At 65.4% G+C, this 26404-nt stretch overlaps 5 protein-coding genes across 6 annotated transcripts in view; 2 read left to right on the plus strand and 3 right to left on the minus strand.

The window, feature by feature from the left end:
- The window catches only part of CHLRE_12g512788v5 (uncharacterized protein), a 3616-nt gene extending 2463 nt beyond the window's left edge, over positions 1 to 1153 (minus strand). The window contains exons 1-2 of the mRNA XM_043068261.1: positions 940 to 1153; positions 420 to 615 (exon numbers count right to left, since the gene is read on the minus strand). Coding sequence (XP_042918105.1) covers positions 420 to 615; positions 940 to 1049 — 306 coding nt within the window. The 5' untranslated portion in view covers positions 1050 to 1153. The remainder of the gene's footprint in view (positions 1 to 419; positions 616 to 939) is intronic.
- Positions 1154 to 2377: 1224 nt separating this feature from the next.
- Positions 2378 to 3593, minus strand: CHLRE_12g512790v5 (uncharacterized protein). The gene has a single exon (XM_043068262.1). The coding sequence runs from the start codon at positions 3421 to 3423 to the stop codon at positions 3100 to 3102; it is 324 nt and encodes a 107-aa protein (XP_042918106.1). The 5' UTR covers positions 3424 to 3593; the 3' UTR covers positions 2378 to 3099.
- Positions 3594 to 3719: 126 nt separating this feature from the next.
- CHLRE_12g512750v5 (uncharacterized protein) lies at positions 3720 to 14493 on the minus strand. 2 transcript variants are annotated; one of them, XM_043068260.1, is made up of 13 exons: positions 14233 to 14493; positions 14031 to 14135; positions 13750 to 13812; positions 12824 to 13507; positions 12390 to 12539; positions 12119 to 12199; positions 11741 to 11917; positions 11359 to 11517; positions 10940 to 11032; positions 10343 to 10678; positions 9828 to 10004; positions 8127 to 9629; positions 3720 to 7690 (listed from the first exon to the last, which is right to left on the minus strand). In XM_043068260.1, exons 1-13 carry the CDS (start codon positions 14329 to 14331, stop codon positions 5081 to 5083), a joined length of 6237 nt encoding a protein of 2078 aa, XP_042918107.1. In that variant the 5' UTR covers positions 14332 to 14493; the 3' UTR covers positions 3720 to 5080. The 2 variants fall into 2 exon arrangements, with proteins under 2 accessions (XP_042918107.1, XP_042918108.1); XM_043068259.1 differs by having other exon boundaries at positions 14031 to 14138.
- Positions 14494 to 15243: 750 nt separating this feature from the next.
- CHLRE_12g512700v5 (uncharacterized protein) lies at positions 15244 to 18281 on the plus strand. The gene is made up of 6 exons (XM_001691027.3): positions 15244 to 16011; positions 16214 to 16264; positions 16600 to 16749; positions 16968 to 17046; positions 17264 to 17382; positions 17575 to 18281. Exons 1-6 carry the CDS (start codon positions 15478 to 15480, stop codon positions 17713 to 17715), a joined length of 1074 nt encoding a protein of 357 aa, XP_001691079.2. The 5' UTR covers positions 15244 to 15477; the 3' UTR covers positions 17716 to 18281.
- A 72-nt stretch (positions 18282 to 18353) lies between these two features.
- Positions 18354 to 26404, plus strand: part of CHLRE_12g512650v5 (uncharacterized protein) — a 12284-nt gene continuing 4233 nt past the window's right edge. Inside the window, exons 1-17 of the mRNA XM_043068258.1 lie at positions 18354 to 18524; positions 18722 to 18783; positions 19048 to 19193; positions 19395 to 19601; positions 19818 to 19906; positions 20294 to 20523; positions 20758 to 21148; positions 21308 to 22006; positions 22269 to 22391; positions 22599 to 22687; positions 22889 to 23048; positions 23273 to 23970; positions 24388 to 24573; positions 24834 to 25015; positions 25359 to 25443; positions 25696 to 25857; positions 26014 to 26404. The exon at positions 26014 to 26404 is cut by the window's right edge and continues 219 nt beyond it. Coding sequence (XP_042918109.1) covers positions 18404 to 18524; positions 18722 to 18783; positions 19048 to 19193; positions 19395 to 19601; positions 19818 to 19906; positions 20294 to 20523; positions 20758 to 21148; positions 21308 to 22006; positions 22269 to 22391; positions 22599 to 22687; positions 22889 to 23048; positions 23273 to 23970; positions 24388 to 24573; positions 24834 to 25015; positions 25359 to 25443; positions 25696 to 25857; positions 26014 to 26404 — 4021 coding nt within the window. The 5' untranslated portion in view covers positions 18354 to 18403. The remainder of the gene's footprint in view (positions 18525 to 18721; positions 18784 to 19047; positions 19194 to 19394; positions 19602 to 19817; positions 19907 to 20293; positions 20524 to 20757; positions 21149 to 21307; positions 22007 to 22268; positions 22392 to 22598; positions 22688 to 22888; positions 23049 to 23272; positions 23971 to 24387; positions 24574 to 24833; positions 25016 to 25358; positions 25444 to 25695; positions 25858 to 26013) is intronic.

Here is a 26404-nt window from a genome sequence, read left to right on the forward strand (position 1 = left end):
GCGCTCTACGGGAGGATGGCATGCCGTAGGTAATGTGGAGGCATGTGGAGGTTGGGGTAGGGGAATGGGCGGCAAGGCTGAGGGCGTGCTAGCAGCTCCGCAGGCCATGCGGCATCTGCTCCGTCAAGGAGGCCTGAGCCGCCGCCATCCCCGGCCCCGTTCAGGTACGGGCCAAGCGACATGCAGAGACACACCATCATCCCCAGCCTAAGCCTTGACGTGACAGCCCGGCATGACGGCCCACATACGTGTCAGCAAGGCCCGGCAGCCCAGACAGAGCAGGAGCAAGATCACAAACGCACAACGGTGCACACGCTCCTAGCTTACGCACTGCCAGCAGTCCAGCACTGCTCTCAGCCTCACTCATTCATCCCTTTTCCCAGCCCACCCCAAGCACCTCGCGTATTACACATACACACCATTTGCTTGACGGTCAGCGCCACCCCTGCCGCCACCCCTGCCGCCACCCCTGCCGCCACCACCAGCATGAACCCGCCGGGTCGCCGGCGCCGACGGGCGCCCTGCTGGTTCTGGCTGTCAGGAGCAGCAGCAGCTGAGGCGGCGGAGGCGGGTGAGGGATTTGTGGAGCTTGGTCCACCGCTGGGAGTCATGCCCCTGCAGGGTGGGGGTGGGCGGGGTGGGGGCGTGCAGAGGCAAGCCCGTCAGTCGCGCAGTGCGCGCAGAGCGAGCGTGACGGCGCCGCACCCCCACGTCTAGCAGCAGCCGGCGCACACCCGCACTCTTAACAGACTCTACCCGGGCAGGAGCGAGCCACTACTGGGGCTCCACGGCGCGCGGGGCGCGTCCGTGTCTCGCGCCAGCGGTGTGTCCCGTGCGCCCGAGTCTCCGGACGCCCGCGATTCCGACATTGTGTAAATCCAAGAACAAGTATGCAAAATGAACCAGCAATGCCGCGTTCCCGCGCCGTGTGGCACTTGCCTGCCGCGCTGAGCGCCCTCCCTCCCTTTCTGAATCAAGTCCAAAGGCGCCTCCTCGGGGACCCGCGGGAGGGTCGCGCTGTTGGGCACTCGTTGCCGCCTTTGAGGCATGATTGCTGGTTATGCTGTCTGAAAGAATGCAATCAGCGGGTTCTCGCTAGGCGCTCCCACAGTCAGAACTGCGCTCTCGATCCACGTCGAAGTATGCTATTAAATACCATAAAAAATACATAGTAATGAAAACACTCGGTTGGGTTGCGGTAGGGAGCGAAATTAACTCTGATTCCACGAGTCCCGGTCGGTCGGGGCCCATGGGCTTCAACCTGTCACCCAAATGCCCCAAACCCCACGCGCCCCTAAGGCTATCCTTTTATAGTCAGGCCCAACATTAGCGGTCCGACTTGCTGCACACACAGAGTTCGCGCTTTCAGCTCTGAGCGCCAGGGACAACAGCTGGGGCCGGCCTAGGGCCAGCCAGGCACGATGCGCACGACAGGACTTCGCTCGCAGCGGGATATAAGTTGGGATGTGGTGACTGGGGACAGCGGGAATGGCGAAGGGGGCACCTGTGGGGAACACCCAGGGAGCGGGATTCGGCGTGGGGATTTGGCCAAGTGGCGCACCCCAGCGGAGTGTTGCGACTTCTGAACACACTGTAGGCAGCGGGGATGCCCATAGCCGGGGCAGCCTTGCACATGGGGCATAGAGCATGGGCTGCAGGTGGCGAGCCCAAGGCAGCCATGTTGTGCCTCTACAGCTTGATGGCAGGCTGCAGAGGTCGTGTCGCGTGTGTCGGCCCGGGTCGGAGGCAGGGCGGCAGGCCCAACCGCTACGCAGCAGGGGAGAGGGGTATGCAACTCCCGCCCCGAGCCCTGGATCCTGCCTGGATCCAGGCTTAAGTAGTGTTCGGACCCCCCTTTCCCAGGCTCCTGAGTGATTAAAATTGTAACTTGGACTCCAATCGAACCATTTAAAATGGTCTCGACCCGAGAGGCCCGCCTGCCGGGACCTCGACCATCGCGGCATTTCGCATTCTTCACACGCGTCAAATGAAATTCCTGTTTCGTGCTTCCGGCGCGGACATGTTGTTGCTGTTAGTTCAATTGGTGTGGAGCCTAAAATTGAGGCACGCGCCGTGTCGCCGGCCCCCTGGCCCAGGCCTGAAGGACCCCTCGCGGCGATGCCCGGCTTTGGTGCCCTTCCGAAGCTCACCGAACCGAGCGGCGCCGGCCAGAGCCAATGGGGCATATGATTGTCCTTAGTCAGGGAGTTTGGTGCGTGTCTGCTGGTGTCTCCGGGTCTGCGGTCTCCGTGAGCATCTCCAGCCGGCCGGCACAGGGCCGGGCAGCGGCGCCGGGCCCTGTTCCGCTCCCGCTCTCGCGCCCCGCTCCCCCCTTTGCCGAAACGATGTCCTCTCTTGTAATACCGCAATCACAAGGATGCCTGTAGTGTTACATGGTTGTGCACCAGGGGAGAGCCCTTCACGTTGTGCACCCTGATGTCGCCTCCCCGCGCGGCCCCGCCCGCTTCCTGTTGCCTCCCGACTTCCACATGCCCCTAGCACATCATCCTGTGTCGCCGTCTGCTCTCGACACTTTCTTGCAGAGCCCTTCATGCGCAATGCCTCCTTGCCATGCACTTCATGCGTGCCATCTACCAGCCCGCCACACGCCACGCGTCATTCGTCCTGCTCCCCTGTCCTTGCCTGCCCACCTAGCTAAACTCTGTCCCATCAGTACCTTGTTCGCCCTCTTGTCCACACACGGCATTACGAAGACTCTGTCCCAACATAATGTGGGTCTGTACTCCTTTGTACGTGTATAAATTAAAGCACACACCAGCACTCACGGTATTCGCCAGTCAGTGCTACGCATCACTTGGGAAAGCAAAACTCCATTGCTACAATGCTCACTAGTACGCATCCGAAGTACCTTTGATGTACCTCGCATGATCACTCGATTAATGCTTCATCGCGTAGGACACGACACGTCTCATGTTCACATTTACCACCACCACCACCACCCGCACACGTACTGTTGGCACAGGCGCTCATCCGCATCATTACTGATTCACTACAAAAGGAAAGCTCTGTAGCTTCCCCTGCGCCACCGGACTAACCGTGAGACGAATTGCTAGACTAACCCAAGACCACATTATTATTTTAGCGGATGCAAGTCCTGCATCTCACCCGTACCGTTGTACCCAGTGGCGGCGGCGCGCCAGCAGCGGGCCGCGGTGCCATTGACGAGGCAATGGGTGTGATGCAGCAGTTGGAGAGGGCCGGGGGTGGCCGGGTGGTGGTGGAGGGCGGCGGCGCCGCCGGTGAGGGTGCGGTGCGGCAGTCCGGCAGCGACGGTGCGCCCAAGGGCGGCGGCCGGGCGGCGGGTGAGGGTGCAGTGCGGCAGGGCGGTGGCGGCGTCAGTAGTGGTGGGGATGTGGCGATGGGCAGTGGTCCTTCCAGCCGCGCGTGATGTTGGCGAGACATGTGCCTTATGAGCTTGGTACCGGTACGCACGTGCGGACTGCGCACCGCCAGTGTGTGCGTGCTGCGTGTTACACCGTCATGAGTGGTCGCCTGTCCTAGGCGCAAACTCAACACATTGTTTCGGTGCGTGGGGACGCCGCGTTGGCGAGAGCCGCGGATGGCCTAGTACCGTGGAGGGCACTGTACGATCAATAGCCAAGCTAGATGAGCGAGCGAGTTGCCCCGCGGCTGTCGTGCTTAGAAGGAGCTCCTGGTCTTGCTGCCAGGGAGGCGTGGATTGAGGCACAGCAAGATTCACAACCAGTCGATTACACCGGTGTCGGTTGGCACTGCAGGCACCCGCGGCCACGTGCAGGCGGACCGCACTGTCTCAGCGGCTCCGTGCATGTGCACATGCGAGTGCCTACTCATTGGGGGCACCGCAATGGTCGACAGCGCTTCCGATTGCGGCACGTTTGTTGATTCATTTCCAACGGTTGGAGGCGGGCCGGGCAGCAGGAAATCAAGTGCATGCCTTGCCACCCCGGGGCCACCGGGTCAGCGGTAACCGCACAACGAAATGAACATGGGACACCATCCAGGCTTGGAAACACCCAGCCACCGCCAGCTTTCCGCCTCGTCCCATTATCCAACCATCACACCAACGCTTCCGTGCTCCATACATGGCCATCGTAACTCACGTGTTCCAGTGATTCCGGACACTTTCAGCTGCTGCGCCCCAAGACCCCTGCACCCACATCTGCGCTTAGACGCCCATCACAAATGTCGAAGTAAAAAGAAGCGACTCACACAGCCACACTGTCTGACGAATTCTGTACAAACTCAGTTCTTCCGTGACCTATTGCCTGTTCAGTGCAGCCACTAGACGACTCTCTATACGCTTCTGCTACCATCGTTGGTAACGCGTCAAGCGGCCGCTTTTCACCCAGGCTCCGCCATGGACAGAGGCCGCCCCCGGCACCCGATGCGCCATACGCTGGGGCACCATGTGCCACAGGGAGTCCATGCACCCAACCCACAGAGCCTCTCGCGTCCACATACACGCGCACAACCTCGTGCATTATGCTTCACTCATCACACCTCTGCATATCCAGACCCTAGCAACCATTACACCGTAGCGCATGCATGTGTAGTCACATCCTACTACTGCCACGCACATTGCAACCCGTCTACCTACTTGCTGTCTGTCAAACGTCGTGTCACGGGCCAAGGGAGGAACCCGTGAATGCCTGATAGCGTCAAGAGTCACGCAAAACGGTTTGTATTTTCGGCCAGTGGGTACGCGGCCGCACCGCATGCAATGCACCGCCTGGCCGGCAGGCCCACGCCGCCACTTTATTTTGTGTGCCCGCCATCCATGTGCTCGCCAGCCCTATCATACATTGCTGGACATACGTACCCACCACCCATGCCCCGTTTCCTTGCCCATTTGCTCTTTGCCCACATGCACAGCAACTCGCCATGGCATTGCAACCAACATGCGCGTTCAACACCAGCCGCCGCCGCCCCAAGCTGCTGCAGCAATACCTGCGACAACGTCGACGGCCTCCCTGCTTCTCCCATCCAACTCCCCAAGCAACGTCCGACTGGCGAATTCCAACCGCGTGTGCATGTGTGTGACTGCACGACAGGCTGCACTTAGCCACTTCCACCTCACTCAAGACGCCGCGCTCTGGATGCGGCTACGCCAGCCCACGATCTTGCCCTCATTGGACTCGAAGAAGTAGATGTGCGGCCCGTCGCTCATGACCACCTTGTTGCCGCTCACCGCCACGCAGCGCGGGCTCACAAACTGCGTGTAGATGGGCACGATGGGGTTGTCGGACTCGTTCACCAGCTCCATCAGGCGCGGGATCTCGTCCATGCTGCTCAGGCTGCTGCGCATGCTCATCGCCGTCTGCAGCACCGGCGGCGTGCCGCCGGGGCTGGGCGGCGCGCCGCCGCCGCTGCCGCCCAGCGACGGCATGCCCATGTTGTTGATTACGAAGTTGTAGTTGTACTCGGTCGAGGAGCCGCCGGGGCCGATGATCAGGCCGTTGGGGCTGTTGCGCTCCAGGCGCATGGTCATGGACGGCTGCAGCATGTTGTGCGGCGTGAAGGAGGGCTGCCTGCCGAACGTGAACGCCGCAGACCCCAGCCCGCCGCTGAGGCTGGCCTTCTCGCCCACGCCCACCACGCCGCCGCCGCTGCTGCTGATGGCGCCGCCGGCGCCGGCAGTGCCAACGAACCCGGCCGCCGCGCCGCTCATGCTGGTGTTGGCGCCGGCGGGGCGCGGCTGCAGCGCGATGGCGCGCACGCACGGCGCGTGCCGCGCCAGACTGTACATGCTGAAGGCGCCCGCGGCGCACAGCCCCGCATTGCTGATGATGCACAGCAGCGTGCCGCTGGCGGGGTCCCACACGCGCACGCTCTTCTCGTCCAGGCTGGAGCTGGCCAGCAGCTTGCCGGTGGGGTCGTACTCCACCGTGGTCACGCCGCCCGTGTGCCCCTTGATCAGCACCTGCTGCTCCCCTAGCGTGGAGTGCCACACGCGCACCGTCTTGTCGGCGGAGCCGCTGGCCAGGCTCCTGCTGTTGGGCGAGAAGGCCAGCGAGTGCACGGGCGCGGCGTGGCCGCGCAGCGTGTGCTTGGGGTCCAGGCCGATGGCGTCCCAGATGACGATGGTGCCGCTGTGGCAGGCGGAGGCCAGGAAGCGGCTGTTGGGTGCGAAGGTGACGGCCAGCACGCGGTCCTGGTGCGCCTGCAGCAGCCCCTTCTCGGCGCCGGTGACCGGGTCCCACAGCCGCACGGTCCAGTCGGAGGAGGCGGAGGCGAGCAGGTGGCCGGTGGGCGAGAAGGCCACGCAGCGCACCACGTCCGTGTGGCCCTGCAGCAGCGCGCGGTGGTTGCCGTCGGTGGGGTCCCACAGCCGCACCGTCCAGTCCTGCCCGGCCGAGGCCACGGTGTGGCCGGACGGCGAAAAGGCCACGCAGGTGACGCAGTCCATGTGGCTGAGGCTGGCCTCCTCCACGGACTTGCCCTCGCAGGCGATCTTGGGGTCCCACAGCCGGACGGTGTTGTCGCTGGCGGCGGAGGCGACCAGCGCGCCGTCGCGGCTGAAGGACGCCGCCACCACGCCGCTGGCGTGCCCCAGCAGCACGCCGTGCACCTTGCGCGACGCCACGTCCCACAGCCGCAGCGAGCCGTCGCCGGAGGCGGACACAAGCAGCGCCCCGTCGGGCGAGAACTGCGTGGACAGGACCTTGTCCATGTGGCCTGTGAGCTCGGCCACCGGCTGGCCCGACTCGCGGCAGGACTCCAGGTCCCACAGGAAGATCATCTTGTCGTGCGAGGCGGACGCCAGCGTCTTGCCGTCGGGCGAGAAGGCGACGCTGGTGACCGCGAACTTGTGCGCCACGAGCGCCTTGCCCGACTGGCGGCCCGTGGTGCTGTCCCACAGCCGGATGGACATGTCCGCTGAGCCCGACGCCAGCAGCGTGCCCTCGCGCGAGAACACCACGCTGTGCACGATGTCCGTGTGGCCGCCGCAGGAGAACTTGAGCGCCGGCATGGCGCTGCCCACGTCCCACAGCTTCACGGTGGTGTCATCGCCGCACGACGCCAGCAGCACCGCCGGCCCGCCCGGCGTCGCCGGCGGCCCGAACGCCACGTCGCGCACCCAGTCGACGTGCCCAAACAGCTCGCCCTTCTCCTCGCCCGTGGCCGCGTCCCACAGCCGCACCGTGCTGTCCACGGACGCGGAGGCCAGCAGCGCGCCGTTGGGGCTGAAGGCCACACTGAGCACCTGCCCCGTGTGCCCAAACAGCACCGCCTTCTGCTCGCCGGTGAGCGGGTCCCACAGCCGCACGCTCTTGTCCTCGCTGCCCGAGCCCAGCAGCGTGCCCGCCGGGTTGAAGCACACGCCGTTGACGGCGCGGTGGTGCTGTGCCAGGATGGAAAGCTGCGCGGGCCAGGAGCGCCGCTTGTTCAGCAGCGTCACGGGCGTCTGCGTGTTGGGCTGCAGCATGCCGCCGCCGACGGCGCCCGCCGCCGCCGCCATGAGCTCTGTGGTGATGGTGCTGCTGCGGCGCGGCCGGCGCAGGGCCACCATGAAGGCCGAGGTGTTGGGCGCCTCGTTGGCCAGCTGCACCACCGCCGCCGGGTGCGCCCACAGCACGTGGCTGTTCAGCCCCAGCCAGCGCACCACGTCCGCCACGGCGCGGCTCTTGGGCTCCGCCGCCGCCAGCTCCGCGTGCAGGCGGAACACGTGCCCCACACGGCAGCACGCCTGTTTGGGCGGAGGGAGGGAGCAAGGAGGGAGGGGTTGGGATGGGATAAGCTAGGCATGACCTTTCACCGACCCCATCCCACTAAGCCATCAGCAACGCCCCCATTCATTTATATCCCCTCTCCAACCTCCTCCTCAATGGCAACCTGCCATGTTTACTGCGCTCGGACATCGTCCTCCCCCTCCCCCTTCCCTCCCCCTCCTCGTCCTCATCCCTTCTCTCGCTGCAACTGCCGCTCACGCTCTATTACTTCATCCAGCACCTTTCAAATCCAACTTGTCCCTCCCCTACACTAACCCTCGTTGGATTGTGCAGAAACTCCCCTCCCTCATTCCTCCCTCATTCCTCCCTCCCTGTCCCTCCCTGTCGCTCCCTGTCGCCCCCTATCCCCCCCTGTCCCCCCTGCCCCTCCCTCTCTGTCCCTCTTCCTCGCACCTCCAGGTGGTCCATGTCCGTGATGGCCTGGTCCAGCAGCTCCTTGAGCTTGGCGCCCGCCGCCAGCAGGTGCGTCACAAGGTACTTGGCGCCGTAGGCCGGCCGCGGGTGCGCCGCGTGGAACAGGTACCGGCCCAGCGTGGCGTGCCCCACCCGCGCGTCAGCGTAGTAGGGCCCCGAGGCCTCCTTGTCCATCAGCCAGTCGTGCAGCGACTTGTGCAGCGTGTAGACCTTGTACTCCCGCTCGTACATGAGCGCGCCCCAGCCCGGCAGCTTGGCCAACACCTGGTCCAGCCCCAGGCCCGCAAGCAGCGACAGCTGCAGCGGCTCGCGCGCCGCCATCAGCACCTGCAGCGCCTTGATGCTCTCCTGCTGCTCCTGCTTGGACAGCTTGGGCCACTGCGCGGAGAAGATCATGTTGTAGCAGGCCGGCAGCGAGGCGGGCACCTCCGCCATGGGCGGCTCCAGCAGCATCACCGCGGAGAAGTACACCAGGTTGTTCTCGCCGCCGCTGTGCGACATCACCGCGCCGGCCACGTTGGCGCCGAAGCGGCTGCACACGCGCCGCTCCAGCTGCGCCAGCGTGCTCTCGCGCTTGCGCACCATGGCCGGCGTCAGCTCCAGCGCGCCCTGGAACTTGCGCCGCAGCGGCCCCATCAGGTGCGGCGCGGAGCGCGTGCTGGTCACGATGCGCACGTTGCGCGGCAGCGAGGACAGCTGGTGCAGCATGAGTTGCAGCACCGGGTTGTCGAGCGGCAGCTGCGACTGCGAGTCGGCCTCGTCCATGGCGTCTATGAGCAGCACCACCTGCTCGTCGCGCGGCATCAGCGTGGTGAGCGGCTTGAGCAGCAGCAGCCGGAAGGCGGTGGAGGCCTGGTGCAGCTGCTGCACCTGCCCCAGGTCTAGGCTGGCGTAGTAGTTCCGCAGCAGCGGCATGCGCTGCGCCAGCTGGTACGCCAGCGTCTTGACGATGCGGATGGGGCTCTGCCGCCGCACGTCGCTGTACTTGCAGAAGTGGTAGGCGTGCACCAGCGGCTTATGCCCACTGGCAAGGCCGCTCAGTTGCCGCGTGAGCGACGGCATGGGCAGGAAGGGCGGCGGCTTGCCGCCGCCGCCACCCGCCCCCCCACCCGGCGACGGCGGCTGCGCGCCGCTGCCGCTAGTCTTTGGAGACGTTCTCCGCTCGCCGCTGCCCGTGTTTTCTGGCGAGGCGCTGGCGCCGGGCAGGCGCGGCACCTTGACGCCGTGCGGCGCGGCGACGGCTGCCGCCGCGGCGTCGGCCTCTGCTATCGCCTTCGCCGTGTCCGAGTTGCCCTTGGCGATGGCCTTTTGTCTCCGCTGCTGCGCCTCCTCATCCCAGCACAGCGCCGCCGAGATGGTGGACTTGCCGCTTCCCGCCGGGCCGCTGAGCACGCACACCTGCGGCGCGCGCGGCGACGTGATCCACAGCTGGATGGGCGAGAAGTCGTACTCCGTGGCGCCGCCCGTGCCCTCCAGCAGCGACTGCGAGTGAGGCGCGAGAAAGATAGGAGGCAAGCGTCAGTCAGGAGGCACGAGCTGACAGCCACCGAGTTGTGCCACGCCCTTGCAACATTGGCAAGCAACCACATACGGCAGAACCGCGCTGGCGTTGTCTCGGGGCTGCCTGCATTGCGCCCGGCTCCATCACCCCCACCCCGCCGGCCCTGTGCTCGCTCCCACCTCCAGCTCCGCCTGCGTGTCCAGCGGCTCCAGCAAGAACAGCAGCTTGAGCTTGTTGTCGAAGGCGGTGGCGGAGCCGTGGTGCGCCACAATGTCCTCCAGGATCTTGTCCTTGTCCGACTGCTTGTAGGCGCCCGCCTCTGTCACGTTGATGGACTTGAACACCGAGGCCATGTCCTGAGGGAGGGACGCGGAGGAGGGGTCAAGGGGCATGACTGGTAAGCAGAGGGCCATGTTATAAGGGGCATGACTGGTTGGGAGAAGGCAAAGTTGTGCCCGGCGGGGGGTAAAGTAGGAAGAGGGCAGGACGGTAGCGCGGTCAGGGCGGTGTGAGTGTGGGCCTCCCGGCCCTCCGTCAGCTCCATCCCGCCGCCACCGCCAGCACCAGCAACAGCCCCCTGCCATCCGATGCCGCAGCCTCCATACCCCAACCTCCCCTGCTACCTGTCCACATCCCGCCTTGCCTCTCCTCACGAACCCCCATCTTCCCTCCTCACGCATACTCCCTCGCACACCTTGACGCTGAAGTTGGGCGTGAGCAGCACCAGGCGGTCGGGTCCGTGGATGGTGATGGTGTTGTCGCACTCGTACAGGCACCACACACGCTTCAGCGGCGCGCCCGTCACGTCCAGGCACATCAGCGTGGCCTTGGACTTGTAGATGGCGTTCCGCAGGTTCGCCAGGTCGTCCTGCTGCTGCTCCGTGGGGTGCTGGTTCACGGCCGCGATGTCGATCCACACCTTTGTGGAGTCCAGGGCGCCGGACAGGTGGTCGCACACGCACTGCACCAGGTGCGCGAAGGGGTTGCCCCAGGCGTGCGAGATGAAGTAGTCGGGCTCGCCCACGTCGCCCTGGGGGCGGTGGTGTTTGGTGATGGAGGGTCAGTGATGGTGAGGAGGTGGGCGTTTTAAAAGGGCAGATCGCGTCAAAGAGGCCATACTTGGATGAGCCTTCCTGAAAACTCAAAGCCACCTGTCCACAACAGTTGCGGCGACCTACCCGCGCCGCCGCCGTGCCCCGTGTCATGTCCCCCACTAACGCTTCCTCCAGTCACTGGCTGCTTGTCCGCCAGCGCTGCATCCGCCTCCACCGCTGCATCCGCCCCCACCCACCACTGGCACCAGGCCGGGCACGTCCACCAGGCGACACTGGTCCTCCTTGGTCAGCTCCTTCACCACCATCTCGTTCACCATGGACGTAGTGACCTGGGGGGCATGGCGCGTGGGCGCAAGGAGCACGGTGGTGTTGTGTGGGTCGTGCTGCCTGTCCGGCATTCGCTAATGTTCAACGCTCCCTGGAACAGAGCACCCATGCAGCCTCCATGGCATTCCGACCTCTGCGCCCCGTCCATACGCGGCCCCCATCCCAGCGAGCGCCCCCTCCCCACCCTCCACCCGCTTACCTCCCACAAGCCTCTCCAGGACCTTTCCCACTCGCCCCTTTTCACGCCCTCTCCCTTACTTGATCTCCTATACCCCCCATTGCCTACTTCATTTGCCCAGTTCCTCGCCAGCCCCTCCCTTATCCTCACCTGGCCTAGCGGCAGCTTGAGCTTGTGCGCCAGCGGCACCACGTGCTCCGTGAGCAGCTTGCGCAGGAAGCCCAGGCTGATGGCGCAGTGTGCAGACGACTGGAACACACTCGCCCGCCGCCACCGCGCGCCCTTGGCGTCCCACTCCTTGCCGCCCCGCTGCGTAGATCGAAACCATGCGAGTATTGCGGACTTGCTGTTGTGGTAACACGGTCCTCGTTGGCATACAGCAAGAGCCATAGCTCTGCACCTACACCAGACCCATAAAGGGCACCCCGCACGTGCATTCCGCATGCATCCCGCTGCCTGCATGCGCCGTCGCACTGCAGCCCCACCGTACCTCCCTTTCAAACCCCAGTCGCAACCACCACCACCCACCCACCTTGATTTTCCGGCTGTATCTCCCCGGGTCGTCGTCGCGGTCTGCCCCCGAGCCGCCGTTGGCTGGGTCGTCTGGGTCCACGTCCGTGCCGCCCCGACTGAGGTGGTGCCGGTCGCCCGTCGCCGCCGAGTCGAAGCTGCCGCCGAAGGAGCTGGCAGCCGACTCGCCCCGCGCTATCTGTGGGCGTCAAGTGTGGAGTGGTTCGTGTATGAATTGCAGTGCTGAACGTGGTGTGCGCGCCAGCAGCTCTCTACTCGCCTGCTTTCGTTTTGACACAAAAGGGAGTCACAAGTTGGTGCCGCAGCTCCTGCCGTGCGCCTTCAGCCTGCAACACCGTGCACCTTCCCCGCCGCCTCCTCCCCATTCCCTGCCACGTACCGACACGGATGGCCCGCTGCGGTTTTTGAGTGCCGGTGTTGCCACGTCTCGCATCGACACCGCGAAGCTAACCTCCGAGCGCTGCAATAAAAAAACGGATCCACACGTGAGCCCGGCTACCGCGCACATACATTTCAACAACGCATAGTTGCATGCATAACCTTTCCGCCACCAAACGCGCGCCTGCACACAGCATACCACGCATGCGCGGCCCCGCAAGCAACGCAGCGTTCGTCCCGCGCCCGCCACCCCAATGACACCCCACACCCACCACGCCGCCCATGGACCGGTTGCCGCCAATGGAGCGGCTGCCGATGGACCGGTGCCCCGTGGGCTTGACCGGCGGCAGCCCATTGGACACCGTCACCTGACTGGTGGTGCTGTCCGCGCTGCGGAAGTTCCTCGCCGGCACCAGCAGCGGCTGCGGGTGGGAGGCAGGGGAGCGGCGCGTGGTGCGGCGGGTGAAGACGGTGTCCACCCGGCGCGCCCAAATAGCGTTGCAAGCTTGCAGCCAGCAATCAACCCCAAGCATTTTGACAAGCACTCCCTCCTGTGCCGTGCGTTGCGCTGTGCCTGGACCCCTTCCTCTCGGGCGTGTCCCGCCCGCCCCGCCTTTCCCTCCGACGACTCTAGCAAACACACCCACCGCCAAGGGCGGATGCGCACTATGTTCTGTTTCCCTTCACTCCCCTCTATCTTGCGCACCTTTTTCGCCAGCAGCGCCACACTGCCTGCCCGCGAGCTCAGCCCCGCCGCCAGGTCAAGCCCGCCGTCCGCCATGCTGTCCAGCCGCCCCGTGGGCACCAGGCTGTGCAATCGCAACCGGCTGTTGACGTTGCCGACGACAAAGCTCTTCCCGCCCTCGTCGTCCGAGTAATAGTCGTCATCAAGCAAGTCGTCATCCTCCCCGCGGTCAAACACAAACGTGGTCTTCGCCGCGTCTTTGAACGCGATGCTGCGCATGCCCGGCGCCTTGACGCTGCGGCTGCCCGCTTCTTTGGAGTTTGACTTGAGGATGCTGGATACATTGCTGCCCGCGCCCCCGCTGAGAGCGCCTGTCGCGGCGCCGCTCATGCGGTAGATGGGCTGCCCCGGACCCCCCTGCAACGGAGCCAGCTGCCCCGCCGCTCGGCTGGCGTTGCCGGCTAGCGGCCTCGACCCCAGCATGGGTGACCCTGGCAGCGGGCTGCTGGCGGCGCCGTCCGCCGAGCCGTGTTTGGAGGGGCTAAAGATGCGGTTGGTTCCCGAGCCGTCGGCGGAGCCGCGTTTCCGCACCGCCGGGCTCTGGGACGCTCGCCGACCCTCCACCGGCAGCAACGCGGCGCCCCGAACAATCGGCGAAACCGTTGCGCCCATGCCGCCGTCCACAGCTGGAAGTGCTCGGCTGCCCTGTTGGGGTGAGAGGCACCGGGCTGTGCGCCTCAAGACCTTGCGATCAACCGTGCTGGGGCGTGTGCACGTCGGGGTGGTGATGCTGCACATGCGTGCAGAGCGCAGTTATCGGTGCCGCACTTGTGGCGCTGGCGTGCACGGGCGCTGTGTGTGCATGCGCGCACACGGAAAGCGGTTTCCGCGACGCGAAGTGTGCCCCCATCGCACTCTGCCCTCGCCCCACTAGTACCAGGTCGTACCTCAGGTTTCCGCCGCTCGACTATGGAGTGGACAGTGCGTAGGTCAAATGACTGCACATGTGTCTGCATCCAGCAACAAGAGGCAATGGGGCCCACGTAGGAACGATGGACGAAGCTGCGGCAGGGACTGTGGGGACACGCGCAAATACGCAGGGCAAAACCCGAACCCCAAAGTTCGGCAGAAGTTGCCCCGCCAGGGGGCCCGGCATGCCTCAAGGTTCCCATTGATATCATATGGTCTTGTGCTGCCATAAAGCAGCCGGCGCACGGCCGCGACGCACCAGCTCCGCTGACTGCCCGGATGCAGAGCCGTTTTTTGGGGGCGGCCTGCTGGTCCCCGAGTTGGCTTTGCTTCCTGCTTCTTCAAGCTTGCCATTCGTGAGGACCTGCTGCGGGAGTTCCAGGTGGAAAAAGTATTGACACACATGGCCGCGGGCTCAAGTGAGCTTCATTTGGTCGCACACAACCACGCACTGTACTCACCTTGTCCTTGCTCTTCTCCAAGGGACTCCCGCTTTCATTTTGTGGCTGCCTCTCGGGTTCAACCTGCGCCTTGCTGTTGGTACTCGCCGCGCAGCCCATCTGCTGACCTCAAGGTCTATGTTTCAGCCTGGACTACCATTCCCACGCTCACACATCGGCAAGCGGGACACTAAGAGCGAGCCAGAAATGAAAAGGCAAGTTCACCGCTGGTTGCGAGTGTTACAAATGAGTTTTATAGATCGTATAATATGTTGTAAGCATTCAGGGACTGGTAGACACAGAACAGAAGCCTAAGGGGCGCGTGAAGGAAACTCGCTCGCTTAGAGAGCCGATGAGGACGGAGGGCCCCCGATGAGGGGCCGAACGCCTGCACCCGACCCTAGTCAGCTTGAGATGTAGGTAGAATTCAACAGGCAGGTTTGTGGACAGGGGGCAGCGGCAGCCGACTGTAACAAGAGGCACGCACACGCCGACGGGATGGCACGGATGTCCTCTCGCCCCCTCTTGCCTGGTTAAACGAAGAGTAGGCAAAACGCAGCCATCACGCATTATCAGAAAAAAAATCTCCTGGGGTTGTGTTGATAGTCCAGCGGCCGTGCAGTCTATTGCTTGATGGCCAGCAGGTCAGGACGGATGCTCGAGAATGCCAGCTACTCAGGATCTGCCAAGATGTGTCGGAGACCATTGTCAGCCCATCATGACTGCATGTATTCTACATACACGGTCAAGGCACGCAGGAGCCCTCTCTGCAGCTCCGGAGCGCCGGTTGGAAGGGATTGCGACGCACGGGTGGAGAGCTGCTGAGGGGGGGGGAGATATGACCGAGCATTGCAACAAGAAACATAGCAGCCACCAAATTGCTAGGCAGTGCGCGGAGGTGCGCAGGGGTCAGGGTTCGTGTCGCCGGGTTCGTGTCGCGGAAAGTACTGCCGTGTAGGACAGGCCTTGCCCTATCCGCCCCTTCTATTTCCCCACACAAGCAATTGCTAGTACATACATAATCCGTTTTATGAAAAGGCCTGTTACAGTTCAGAAATTTTAGATTCGTGCTTGCTTTTGTTCATAGCGCTAGGGCTTAAGCCAGACGGCTGTTGATTTATTTGCACCTAATCCAAAACTTCATTGATTCATCGCTCAAACTCTGCCTGAATAGGGGGCGTGCACACAGCGCACGCACACAGCGCGCCCCCTGCGCCCTGCGCGCCCAGTAGCTCTAGGCGTTATTATTAAAAGCATATAGCAAAGATGAGCTCACTAGAGGAGCTGCTGTCTCAAGTGAACTCGGGTGCTGTGAACGTAAACAAGTCGGATGCCACCAAGCGGCAGCAGCGCAAGCCCAAGGCGCAGTCAGACTTGCAAAAGAAACTTCGCGGGCAAGCCGGCGTCGTCAATAATGCTGCTGGCGCGGCCGCAAAGCCCACGGCAGCGGAGAGACGAAGTGCTGCAGCAGCTAGCACCCGGGCAACACCACCGCCCCAGCCCGGCGGTGGTGGCAGTGTTGGCGGTGCTGGCGGCAGCGGCACGCCCGGCCCCAGTGTCGGCGCCACCGCTCCGGGCCCAGGGCTGGGTCCATCTGTCGGAGGCACGCTGCCGCCCGCCGCTCCCGCGGTGCCGCCGCCGCTGGCCGCGGACGCGCCTGTGCCTATGCGTCTGAAGCGCGTGCTGGACCTGCTGCGGAGCAACCGCGACACGTTCACGTTCGCGGACCTCAAGGCAAAGCTGAACATGGACCTCAGCCAGGACACGGAGCTCCTAGAGCACCTGCAATCTCACACGCAGGTCAGGGCTTGGCGTGTAGTGCAGGCAGGCTTATGGGTGCCTGCAAGTGGCGGGCGGGGCCTGGAGGGGCCCAGTCGGCTAGCCTGGCCCACGATAGCGCCTGATGCTTCAGTGTTGGTGGCATGCAACCAGAGTCGGTAGCTCACAACTGAATTCAGGCTCAGCATGCCCGCGCTCACGCACATCCTCTGCGCATGCACAGGTCACGTACGACGGTGTTGACCGCACGCTGCGTTACCGGCCCAAGGTGCAGGTGAGCCAGCGGGCTGATGCGGCAGGACGGGCAGGCGGGCAAAGGGCCATACGTCCTCATGTTGGGTACACTGGGACAGCGGTCACCTGGACACCGGCTGTGTCGTAGTGACGTTTGCCGCACCGGTCGGTGACGTGCGCGGCTACACGGTAACACCACTTTTCGCGCTGGTGCATGCAAGCAGCAGGACCTACACACGCATACGCACGCTCACAGTCGTTCCACCACACCCCTAGTATCAACCAAGTCTGTGTAATATAACGACCCTCTCGTTGCCCAGCGCCCCTGCACTCACCTGACGTCCTCGCGCCCTGCCAACCTTCCAACCGCGCCAGGGCATCAGCAACTCCACTGACCTGCTGAACTACCTGCGGCGACACACCACCGTGGAGGGCGCCAGCGCGGCGGTGCCCATGACGGGCGTGCGGCTGGGCGACATCGCGGACGCGTACCTCAACATCGCGGACGACATCAAGCGCCTGCAGGTGGGCGGCGAGGAGGGGGCGTGGTGTCGTTTCGACTGCAAATGAATCCGACAGCAAAACCTCGACACACGTCGATTGGGTGCTGGGGTGCGTGGTGGTGAGAGAGCGAGAAGGGGCAAGCCGGAAGCTTGGAGGAAGAGCTTACGGGCTGCCGCATCTGGCGCGGCAACTAGGGTAGCTATAGCTGACCAGTCATGTGCAAAACCTCCACCCCGCAGGCTGAGGGCTCAATCTGCGTGCTGGGCCACACAAGCGCCGGCTCGGAGACACTGTTTGCGGTGCAGAGCATGGGCATGGGTGAGTAGGCGTGCTCCAACCAAACGAGCTGGTGATCGTTCGCTCATCGGGTTGAGAACTCTGCAGACCCCAGAACTGCGCAGAACTGGCCCCAGAACGGCAGCATGCAACAAGTGGGTTTCACCGAACACACCCGCGTGCTGTCCACATACCGCGTATGTATGCGCACCTCCATACAGCCACCTCGTTGCTCTTGGCCTGGTCGTGCTGCCCACAGCGCCGGCCAGTGAGGCGGTGTTCGAGCTGTTCCACAACACGCGGCTGCCGGTGGACATGATCGACATGCAGTGGCGCTGCAAGGACCTGGGGCTGAAGTCAGCGCTGGCGTCACGGCCGGTGAGGCAGCGGCGCACGCGGCACCTGGGGCTGGGATACAGAAATTCGGGCTCTAGGTCTGGGCCAAGAGGCTGGCCATAGGGTTTTGGTATGATGGGAGGCAACAGTCGTGGACGAGGGCTTGTCGGCTCAAACACCCGGCCCGCAACCGCTTACTCCTCTGTCCCGTCCCTCGTCCGCTGTCGCTCGCAGGCGCGCATCAAGGACGACAGCAAGGACAAGAAAAAGAAGCGCAAGCGCACGGAGCGGCGCTTCAATGTGGAGAAGGCCACCAACGCGCACATGCGGGAATTGTTCGAGGGCGCGCAGCCCACGAACATCGACTCCAAGTGATGGTGGCCGGCCTGTTCAGTGGTGGTGCAGATGGTAGAGGTGGTATTGGTGGGGTTGGTCACTGTGATGAGAGGCCGCAGTCCGAGAGTTCGCGTGTGTGCAGGACCTATGAAAGAGACGCATGCACATTCGGAGTGCAGGCACACGGCAGGCGTGGAGCGAGAAGATTGTGGCAAGGGGTTTGGCCAGGATCGCGCTTTGTAGGATGTGCTGCACGTGCAAACGAAGTTCAGGTTTGCATAGCCCAAGCTGACTTCTGTCTTCTGGTCGCCGTCGTGGTACCAGCACCTTGAAGGGCACGGTTCCACGGGCTGCACGGCACGGCAGAGCGTGCACCTTCCCTGCGCAGTTACGTGAATCGATTTCGATGACATAAGTACAATCGCTAGCGGATGCGGACATGGGAACCACGCCCCGGGCGTTGTGATGGCTGGGCGTGGCCGGGGCATCGGCACAAGACAGGGGCAGCGGGCGCCAGTCCCATCTTCACATGCGCCGTTCTCCTCTGGCATCGGCACAACGGTGCCTAGCATACCAACCTGACTTGTACATATTATTTACGCCCAAAGCAACCTAACCATGTTACGCCGGCGCCCGGGCTTCAGGCACGGGGTCACATGCAACAACGCGCTCCTCTAACACCCAGGAATGAGACTGTAAGGCGTTGCATTGAAGCGTTTCATCAAGGATGGGAGGAGGGTGCAGTCGACATGTGTTGAAGAAAGAGCACTTGACGCCGAGCGAATGGACCGCTTTGTACTCGGCCGAATGGAGGAGCGAGCGTTCTCGCGAGCTGGACAAATATGGAGGTGTGCTTGCTGGTCAAGCGCTGCTTTGTCCTTGGGGCGGGTGGGCTGCAGTTCGCGGACAGCGCTGGGGCTTGCTTTAAAAGTGCGGGTCAACTTCCAAACAAAGTCGTTGTTGTGTCAGGCAATTATAAGGCGTGGCATGCGGTTTGCAAGCCCCGAAACCCAGGCCGAAGTCCTCATGGTTGTCGTCGCTGCAGGTCCTGCTCGGCCAGCCGTTGCTCGCGGAGATTCAGTCACAGCAAAACTTGTCTTCCTCGAGGTGCGCGCTCTGCACTTTCACCCTGACATCGACATGCGCGGGGAGGGCAGTGGAGGGCTGAGTTGGGGCACGGCGCGCACGCTTGGCCCGCTTCGTTTAACGAAGTTGCGTTGGCATATGAACGCAAGACTCCTGTGTGCGGGGCTCAGAAACACGAACCAGCCGGCACCAGGTTCACCGCCCCGCCTGGCTGGCCCTGGTTGCTGCTGCACGCGGCCGCCAACCCGCGCCCTTCCCTACCCGGCCGACCATGCATACCTGCAGGCGGGGCTGCGCAACGAGCAGCGCAGGATGAAGATCGTGCTGGACATCCAGGACGACGAGGCGAAGCGGCGGGAGGCGGCGGTGAAGGCGGTGCAGGACCGCAACGCCGCGGTCGCTGAGGCGCTGGTGCTGCACACCGACGTCAGGTACCGGCAGCTGGGAGTGAAAGCTGGATTGCGCGGGTCCTCATAGCTACTTGGGCCAGCTGCCGTAAAACCCTACCAGCGACTGTGCACCATGTGCACTTGGTCCTGAGCACTGCCCGCGCTCTTTACTGGCGCCTCCCTGCATGCCTCCACCTCGTCTCCCCGCACCCTGCGCACAACCACCGCCACACACGCACGCAGGGCTGCGGAGCGGCGTACCTCTGACGGCACCGCCTCCATGGCTGAGTCCAGCCTGGCGGCCCTGGCCGCCTCCAGCGCCTACAGCGTCGCCGCGTCAGCCGGTGGCGCTGGCGGCGGCAAGGAGTTCTCGCTGCTGCAGAAGGACGACCCGGAGATGCGGCGCAAGATGGCGGAGCAGCGCAAGCGCATGCTGGAGTACGCCAAGGGGTGAGCCGTGAGCGGCGCCAGGGCCAGGGGCCGCTGGGACTCCGGGAGCCTTGCTGGTTGGTTGCTGGGAGCAGCAGTGACTAGCAGTCAGGGGGCGCTGGCAGATTGGAGCGAATCCAAAAAGCGGGCCAAAGGACGTTGCCGCGTTGGCGAAGTCAGCTACAGCAAGGGTACAAACTGCAAGGGCGCTGGCGCTGTTGACGCTGCCTGCCGCAGAGTTAACGTGGTGAAAGGGGCGCCGCCGCCCAAGCCGCTAAACCTGCCGGAGATCCGGTCCAAGGTCGCAGCCAACTGGAAGGACAAGAGTGAGTGACAGCGCGCGGGGGGGGGGGGGGCAGCGTCCGGAGGCAGGAGGCAGCGGCTGCCGGGAAGCCGGTGAACGGGCCGGTATAATATGTCCCTGATTGCAAGTCGGAGGGAAATGACCTTCGGCTTGGGGCGAAGGGGCACCGGTTTTGGAAGCAGCTGCAGTGCATTTGAATGTCTGTTAACTCTGTTTGCTAGCACCGCCATGGAACACCCGCCTCCTCTCACCACCACCACCACCACCACCACCCCGCTGTTCCAACTGGACGTGGGCACTTCAAACTTGTGATGTAATCACTCCATCCTCGATGAACGGTTCCCCCCCCCCCACACACACACGCACACACACACGCACCTTCCCCACTACTTGAATTACGCCCCACCAGACGACAACTCAAACAGCGACGACGAGGGCGATGACAGCCCAGAGGCGCGCGAGGCGAAGCTGGCGGCGGCGCAGCCCCCTCCCGCGGAATGGCGTGTGCGGATGCATCAGGCCCGGCGGCGCACCATCCTGGTTGTCAGCGCCATGAGCAAGTGGCAGCTGGCCATGGCGCAGCGGCCGGGGCCCAAGCGCCTGCCGCGCGTCAGCAGCTTCAGCTATTATATACCTAAGGTGTGGGCGTGCTGGACTGGGGGCGTGGGCTGGGGGATGGTCACAGACTCGTGGAGTTTGTCTGGAGGCGGCGATGGTTGCGGGACAGCAGCGACCGCTGCAAGGGCGGGTGCGCGTTTGCGTTTGGCGGACTGGCTATGTTGGCAGAACGGTCTTAGGAGTCCGGCGTGGTTCCCGCTCCCCTTCCTGTGAATTCCTGTCCAATACGACGCCCTGCATCCCCCGACTCCGCAGGTGCTGGGCGAGGAGGCCCCACGCTTCATCGAGGAGGCTAAGGCGGTGGCTAAGATTCAGGCGGACGCAGCGGCAAAGCACGAGCGGGAGCAGCAGCGGCAGCGCGCCCAGCAGGACCCGGGGCACGACCGGGAGTCGCTCAGCGGGCTGGGGGGCGCGTTGGCCGGCATGGGGTCGGGCTCGACGGCGACCAGCCCAATGTCACGACCGCCGCCGCGACGCGGCATGTCGGACAGCGGCGCCGCGAACTCGGCCGTGGTGGCGGCGGCGACGGCGGCCATGAACGCAGCGGCGGCGGCGGCCGGGAGCAGTGGCGGCGGCGGCGCGCTCATGGGTGTGCCGCAGCTGGCGCTTGGCGGCAGGGGCCGGGAGCTGCTGAAAAGCAACTCGGGTACGTGTCAGAATAAGTACACGACGGCGCGCACTCGTGCTAGAGCGAGCTTTGCAGCGTATGGGGCTCCCACTCGCACCGCTTCTGCATAAGCACCGCCGAGACCCGCACAAACACGCCACCCTCGCAAACCACCATGCCACAACGCACCCCACGCAGGCAAGTCCGCATCCTCGCTGCCCGAACTTCACGGCCACCAGTCGGACGCCGAGGGCAGCGGCGTGGCGCGGCGCGGCAGCCGCAACAACACGCCCACGCTGCCAGCCATCGGCTCGCGGCTTTCTCTCACAGACGGCGAACTGCCGCCACCCAACGCGCCCACCGCGCCGCGCCTGCCGCGCAGCATGCTCGACCGCGCCAATGGAAGCACGCGCACCGGCCGCCGCCAGTCCGACAGCGCCGTGGCAGCAGCCATGCTGCCGGCGGGCATACTGGCCGCAGCGGCGGCGGGCGCGGCGGTGCTTACAAGCGGCAGCGGCGGGGCCGGCAGCGGCGCCGCAGCCATCGCTGACCGGCGCGGTATGCGTGGCCAGCCGCGGCCGCGCGCCAGTGACAACGGCGCATCCAGGCTGCGGCAGCGTGACGGCGGCGGCGCTGGCAGCGAGGGGGGCGCCGGCGGCAGCCCCTTTATGGCCAACCTGGCGGCGGCGGGCGGCGCGGGGGCCGGCACCGGCTACCCGCCGCACCGGCGCAGCGATGCGGGCACGGGCGGCGGCGGCGGCCTGACCACCATGGGCAGTGCGCCCGCGCCCACTGACAGCGCCTTTTTGCCGCCTATTGAAAAGGGCGACAGGCCGGCAGCCGGGGCGGGCGGCGCGGCGAACGGGGCGGGGGCGAAGCCGATGACGCTGGCGCAAGGTGGGGAAGGTGCCGCAAGGTTCAGGCAATGGGAAAAGAGTGAGGGCGGGGGTGGGGCCGGTTTGCATGGTGTGGCTGAAGGATGGGCGGGTCGGGCTGGAAGGGCTGGGAGGGTGGCAGCAGGGTGTGCCGTGGCTGGTGGGTGGCCGAGCACCGTAATGCACCGTAAAAGCATCTCCAGGGCTAGGGACGGGAATGTGTGGCGTGGCGGGCCCAGTAGCAACTCCATTCCGCCGCTGACCCATCCTGTTGGGCTCTGCAGCCCGGCGCCTGGCGCTGCTGAGCGACGCGGGCAACACCAGCGGCGGCAGTGAGGACTCGGGCATGTCGGCCCGGGCCAACATGTCGCCCTCGCGACTGGGGCCGCTCAAGATCAGCACCGGAGGTGAGGCGGCGCGGGGGGCGTGCGGGGTGCGGTTGCGGGCAGGTGGGTAGGTGGGTAGGTGGGGCGTTGGGGCGTTGGGGCCAGAGGCCGCCGGAGATAGGCCGCGCGCAGCCAGTAACGAGGACGGGTTACCGGTCCGTACGTGCCTCATCCGTCCAACTCCTGCAGTGACTGTGCGCGCCCCGGGCCCCGTGGCCCACACCGCAGGCACCGCCACGCCCACCAACGGCCGCTCCGCGCACAGCCGCTCGCCGGAGAAGTTGGGGCTGGGCTCGCCGTCCGTAGCCAACGGCCAGGTGAGGGGCGGGGGCGGGGGTGAGGGGCGGAGGCGGAGGCGGAGGCGGGGGCGGGGGCGCAGGCGGGGGCGGGGGCGGGGGCGGAGGCGGGGGCTGGATACGGTGTATACGGCGAGGTGTGGCAGGCGTAGCGGCCACTGCACTGTAGCTCCATGAAACCAGGTCGCAGTGACCGAGCTATCCTGTTGGTCGCGTGCGCAGGTCCCTGGCGGCTCCATTCTGGACGGTGTGCGTCAGAGCCGCGACACAACGGCGCTGCTTAACCGCGAGTTCAAGGAGGCGCTGGCGGTGGCGGCAGCGGCGGTGGCGGGCGGACCGGTGGGGCCCGGCGCAGCCGGCAACAGCCCGCTCAACAGCCCAGGTGCGGCCTTCAGGGCCTCGGAGAGGTGTTGGTGTGGGAAACCCTTGTTTGTGACCGAGGCGCCGAACCGTGGTAGGCTTGCATACCGTAGTTACAAGCGGCTACCCAGCGCACGCCGTCAATCCCTGCCCTGCCTGCTCTTCGCTGCGCGGTGCCGATTCCAGCGCCCGACGCTATCGCCTCATGCACCCACCTCACGCACCCGCCCGCCCTCCACCCCGCAGCCGGCTACCGCGGCCGCTCCCTGGAGGGCGGCTCCCTGGAGCGGGGCGGCGACCTGGCGGGCGGCGGCGTCAGCGGCGTGACTCCCGCGCTCAGCAGCCCGCGCATCAGCGGCCTGGCGCCCGCCGAGGGCAGCAGCATGTCGGGAGCCGCCGCCGCGCCGCAGGCCGCATCCGCCAGCTCCGGCGGGGGCGGGGGCGGAGGCCCAGTAGGAGGGGCGGCGCCGCCGCCGCCGGGCAGCGGCCCTGCGCCGCCCTCCGCGCGGCCCTCGCCGCCGCTGACGGTCGTCACGACCAGCTCCACAGATGTAGGGCCGTCGTCGATCAGCCCCAGCACCGCCGCTGCTGGGACAGCGGCGACGCCGGCAGCGATCCCAGTACCCGTGCCGCCACCCGGCCCGCCGCCCTCCAACCCTCCGCCCGCGCGGCCCAGCCACCTGCTCTCCGCCGGCGCCTCCGCGCCCACCCCAGGCGGCGCCTCGCGCCCCACGCCGCCGCCGGGCGCGCCTTCATCGCTGGCTCGCAACAGCAGCATGAACCGCAACACGCCGCCGCCGCCGCCGCCGGGCGTGGACGCGGAGGGCGCGGCGCGGCTGAGTAAGGCGCAGCAACTGATGGGCATGTACGCCAACCGTGTGAACGCGCAGTGGGCGGAGGCGCAGCAGTGGGCGCCGCCCACGGTGCTGCCCAGCGGCGAGCAGGTGCGGCCGGGCCCGGCATGGCGGGGGTGTTGTAGATATAAATCCCAAACTAAGCCGAACCCAATGCACACGAGCGAGGAGGAGAGGGGGTTTTGCAGGGTGGACGGGGAAGGCTGTTGCAGGTATCACAAAGATGGCTTAGAGGGTTCTCGATGATGCAAACCGAGGGCGGGCGGGGCGGCAACCGGTCGGTGTAAGCACGTGTGTAGGCATGGGCGTCACGCGGGGCTGTTGCCAGGGACTTAGCACTCTGCATTCTGGAGGTGCAGGCTGCCTGTGCGGCGGCCCCAAGGGCAGAACAACAATCAACACACGCCTTGGGCCCTGTACCGCCCTCCCTCGTCATCCTCCTCCTCCCGCTCACCTTCCTCTTCCTCCGCCGCCTGCCCCCCATCCCTCCCCTTGCTTCCTCCGCAGGAGATGTTCTGCTGCTCGGACGCCTGGGTGCCCTACAAGGTGAATGCGCTGCGCCTGCTGAAGCAGGGCGGCATCGCGGTGCACATCGACGCCTGCGCCGACGCGGTGCCGCTGGCGGACGGCAGCAGCATGGACGTGTGGACCTCGTGCCCCTGGCAGCTGGTGCAGGCGCTCAGGCCAGGCAGCGTGAGTGCGCGGGGCGTGGGGCGTAGAGCGTGGGGTGTACAGCGCGGGGCGTAGAGCGTGGGGCGTGGGGGCCCAGTGCGTTTTTAAACAACGCCCCCAGCCTCGCTTTCAATGCTCCGGGCCCTCCTGTGCCTGCGCCTCTTGTCTTCAATCCCTCCTACCCTCCCCCCCTACGCCTTCACTCCTTAAATAGTCATGGATGTACCCCCACCACCACCACCACCACCACCACCACTCCCCACCACCTCCCGCCCACGCAGTTGCCCATGTCTGAGCGGCTGGAGGGCGTGCCTCTGGGCGCGCGTGTGCTGCAGCAGCTGGTGCTGGCGGTGGAGGCGCTGGCGGGCAAGGAGGCGGTGGCGCGGCTGCAGGTCATACTGGCCATCAACGACGACCAGCGCAACGCCGTGGTGGCGGACATCATACGCAGCCGCTCATACGGGTGAGGGCTGGGGCGGATGGTGCTGGGGTGGGGTGGGAGGAGGGGGTGTTTATTCCAGTCCCCAAAGAAAGCCGAGAAGACCCGTAACCAGCCGGGATGGGAGGACGGAGTGGGGGGCGGTGATGGGAGGAGAGGCCAGGAAGAGGCGGTGGGAGTGAGGGCCGGGCAGGGGCTGTCGGACATGGCAGGGCGGCTCCTCATACCTGTACGGCACGGCCTGTGCTCTGTCATGGGCCCACGTGTGCTTGGGCCCATGTGTCCCTCGCACCCCATGAGCAACAGCAAGTAGCGCGACGCGTGCGTTAACGTGTCACACGTTTGTGTATATGTGTGCCGCACGCAGGTTGAAGCCTGAGAACCTGATCCTCACGGCGCAGCGGAAGCGGTGCGGCTACCGCTACGACCGGGAGGCACAGGCGTTCCTGGAGGTGGGGCAGGCCGGCGCCTGAGCGGGGGGGTGGGTGGGTAGCCATCCATGGGATGGTGTGTATCAAATATGAAGTGAAGTGCCGACGTCCAGGGTGGGGCGGAGAGGGCTGAGACGGCAGGCAGAGCTGAGAGGCGGGGGACGCCGCTAGCCGGGCTTGCGCTAAGTTTCCCGCGCCGCCGCCGCAACTGCACCCTGGCCGTGCCGTCCTACAACATAACCCATGTCTGGATTACCCACGCCCGCCCTTTAGGACCCGGCCTCCCCCGCCGCGGTGCTGGGCAGCGGCTACTCGCTGTGCCAGCTGGCCTGGCTGGGCGACGCCTTCTTCGTGTCCAAGGACGGCGAGCTGTCCATGATCATGGGCAAGACGCTGCTGGAGAGGTTCGCGGGAGGCGACAAGGACCAGAGCAAGGTAGGGTGTGGTTGGTGGTTGGTGGGCGGCGGGCGGCGGGAGGTGGCTGATGGTTCTCCAGTGGGTATGAGCGCTGTCTGTACCGCGGCCGCATGCGGTACGTTTGGTTGCTGACGCTGTCATGGATGCCCCACCTGTCATGGCTGCCGTACGCAGGTGGAGTGGCTGGTGTGGCGGCGCGCCCGCGACCTGTCGCTGCTGTCACCCGAGGGCATCATGGACCTGCCACAGCTCGCCTACTCGCTGTACGCCGCAGACGTGCACAGTGGCAACATGGTCACACAGGCCGCGCCCGCCTCCACGCTCACCATTCCCCGCGCCTACGACTCTACCATCCTCGCGCTGAAGAGCCCGCCGCCGCCGCCCGGGCACAAGTCGGCGCCGGCGGCGGCGTCAGCCGCTGGCATAGCCGGCGTGGCCGCCGCCGCGGCAGCTTCCCAGCAGCGCATCTCGGCGGCGGCGGCGGGCGCGGGCATTCAGGGCGGCGGCGGCGCGGCGGGCGTGATTGACCTGCGGGCTGCGGAGCTGAGCAGCCCGGTGATGGTGG

Source organism: Chlamydomonas reinhardtii, chromosome 12, assembly GCF_000002595.2.
Source record: "Chlamydomonas reinhardtii strain CC-503 cw92 mt+ chromosome 12, whole genome shotgun sequence".
In the NCBI taxonomy this organism is placed as follows: domain Eukaryota; kingdom Viridiplantae; phylum Chlorophyta; class Chlorophyceae; order Chlamydomonadales; family Chlamydomonadaceae; genus Chlamydomonas; species Chlamydomonas reinhardtii.

What these genes read in the sequence shown, in the direction of transcription:
- CHLRE_12g512790v5 (XM_043068262.1), bottom strand. Translation starts at nt 3,423, where the DNA reads ATGTCTCGCCAACATCACGCGCGGCTGGAAGGACCACTGCCCATCGCC.
- CHLRE_12g512750v5 (XM_043068259.1), bottom strand. Translation starts at nt 14,331, where the DNA reads ATGGGCTGCGCGGCGAGTACCAACAGCAAGGCGCAGGTTGAACCCGAG. An exon ending in TGGAGAAGAGCAAGGACAAG is followed by an intron (nt 14,139 to 14,232) that starts GTGAGTACAGTG and finishes GAACTCCCGCAG; the next exon opens with CAGGTCCTCACGAATGGCAA. An exon ending in CGCCCAACTTCAGCGTCAAG is followed by an intron (nt 10,005 to 10,342) that starts GTGTGCGAGGGA and finishes TCCCTCCCTCAG; the next exon opens with GACATGGCCTCGGTGTTCAA.
- CHLRE_12g512700v5 (XM_001691027.3), top strand. Translation starts at nt 15,478, where the DNA reads ATGAGCTCACTAGAGGAGCTGCTGTCTCAAGTGAACTCGGGTGCTGTG. An exon ending in GGTGCAGAGCATGGGCATGG is followed by an intron (nt 17,047 to 17,263) that starts GTGAGTAGGCGT and finishes TGCTGCCCACAG; the next exon opens with CGCCGGCCAGTGAGGCGGTG. An exon ending in CAGCGCTGGCGTCACGGCCG is followed by an intron (nt 17,383 to 17,574) that starts GTGAGGCAGCGG and finishes TGTCGCTCGCAG; the next exon opens with GCGCGCATCAAGGACGACAG.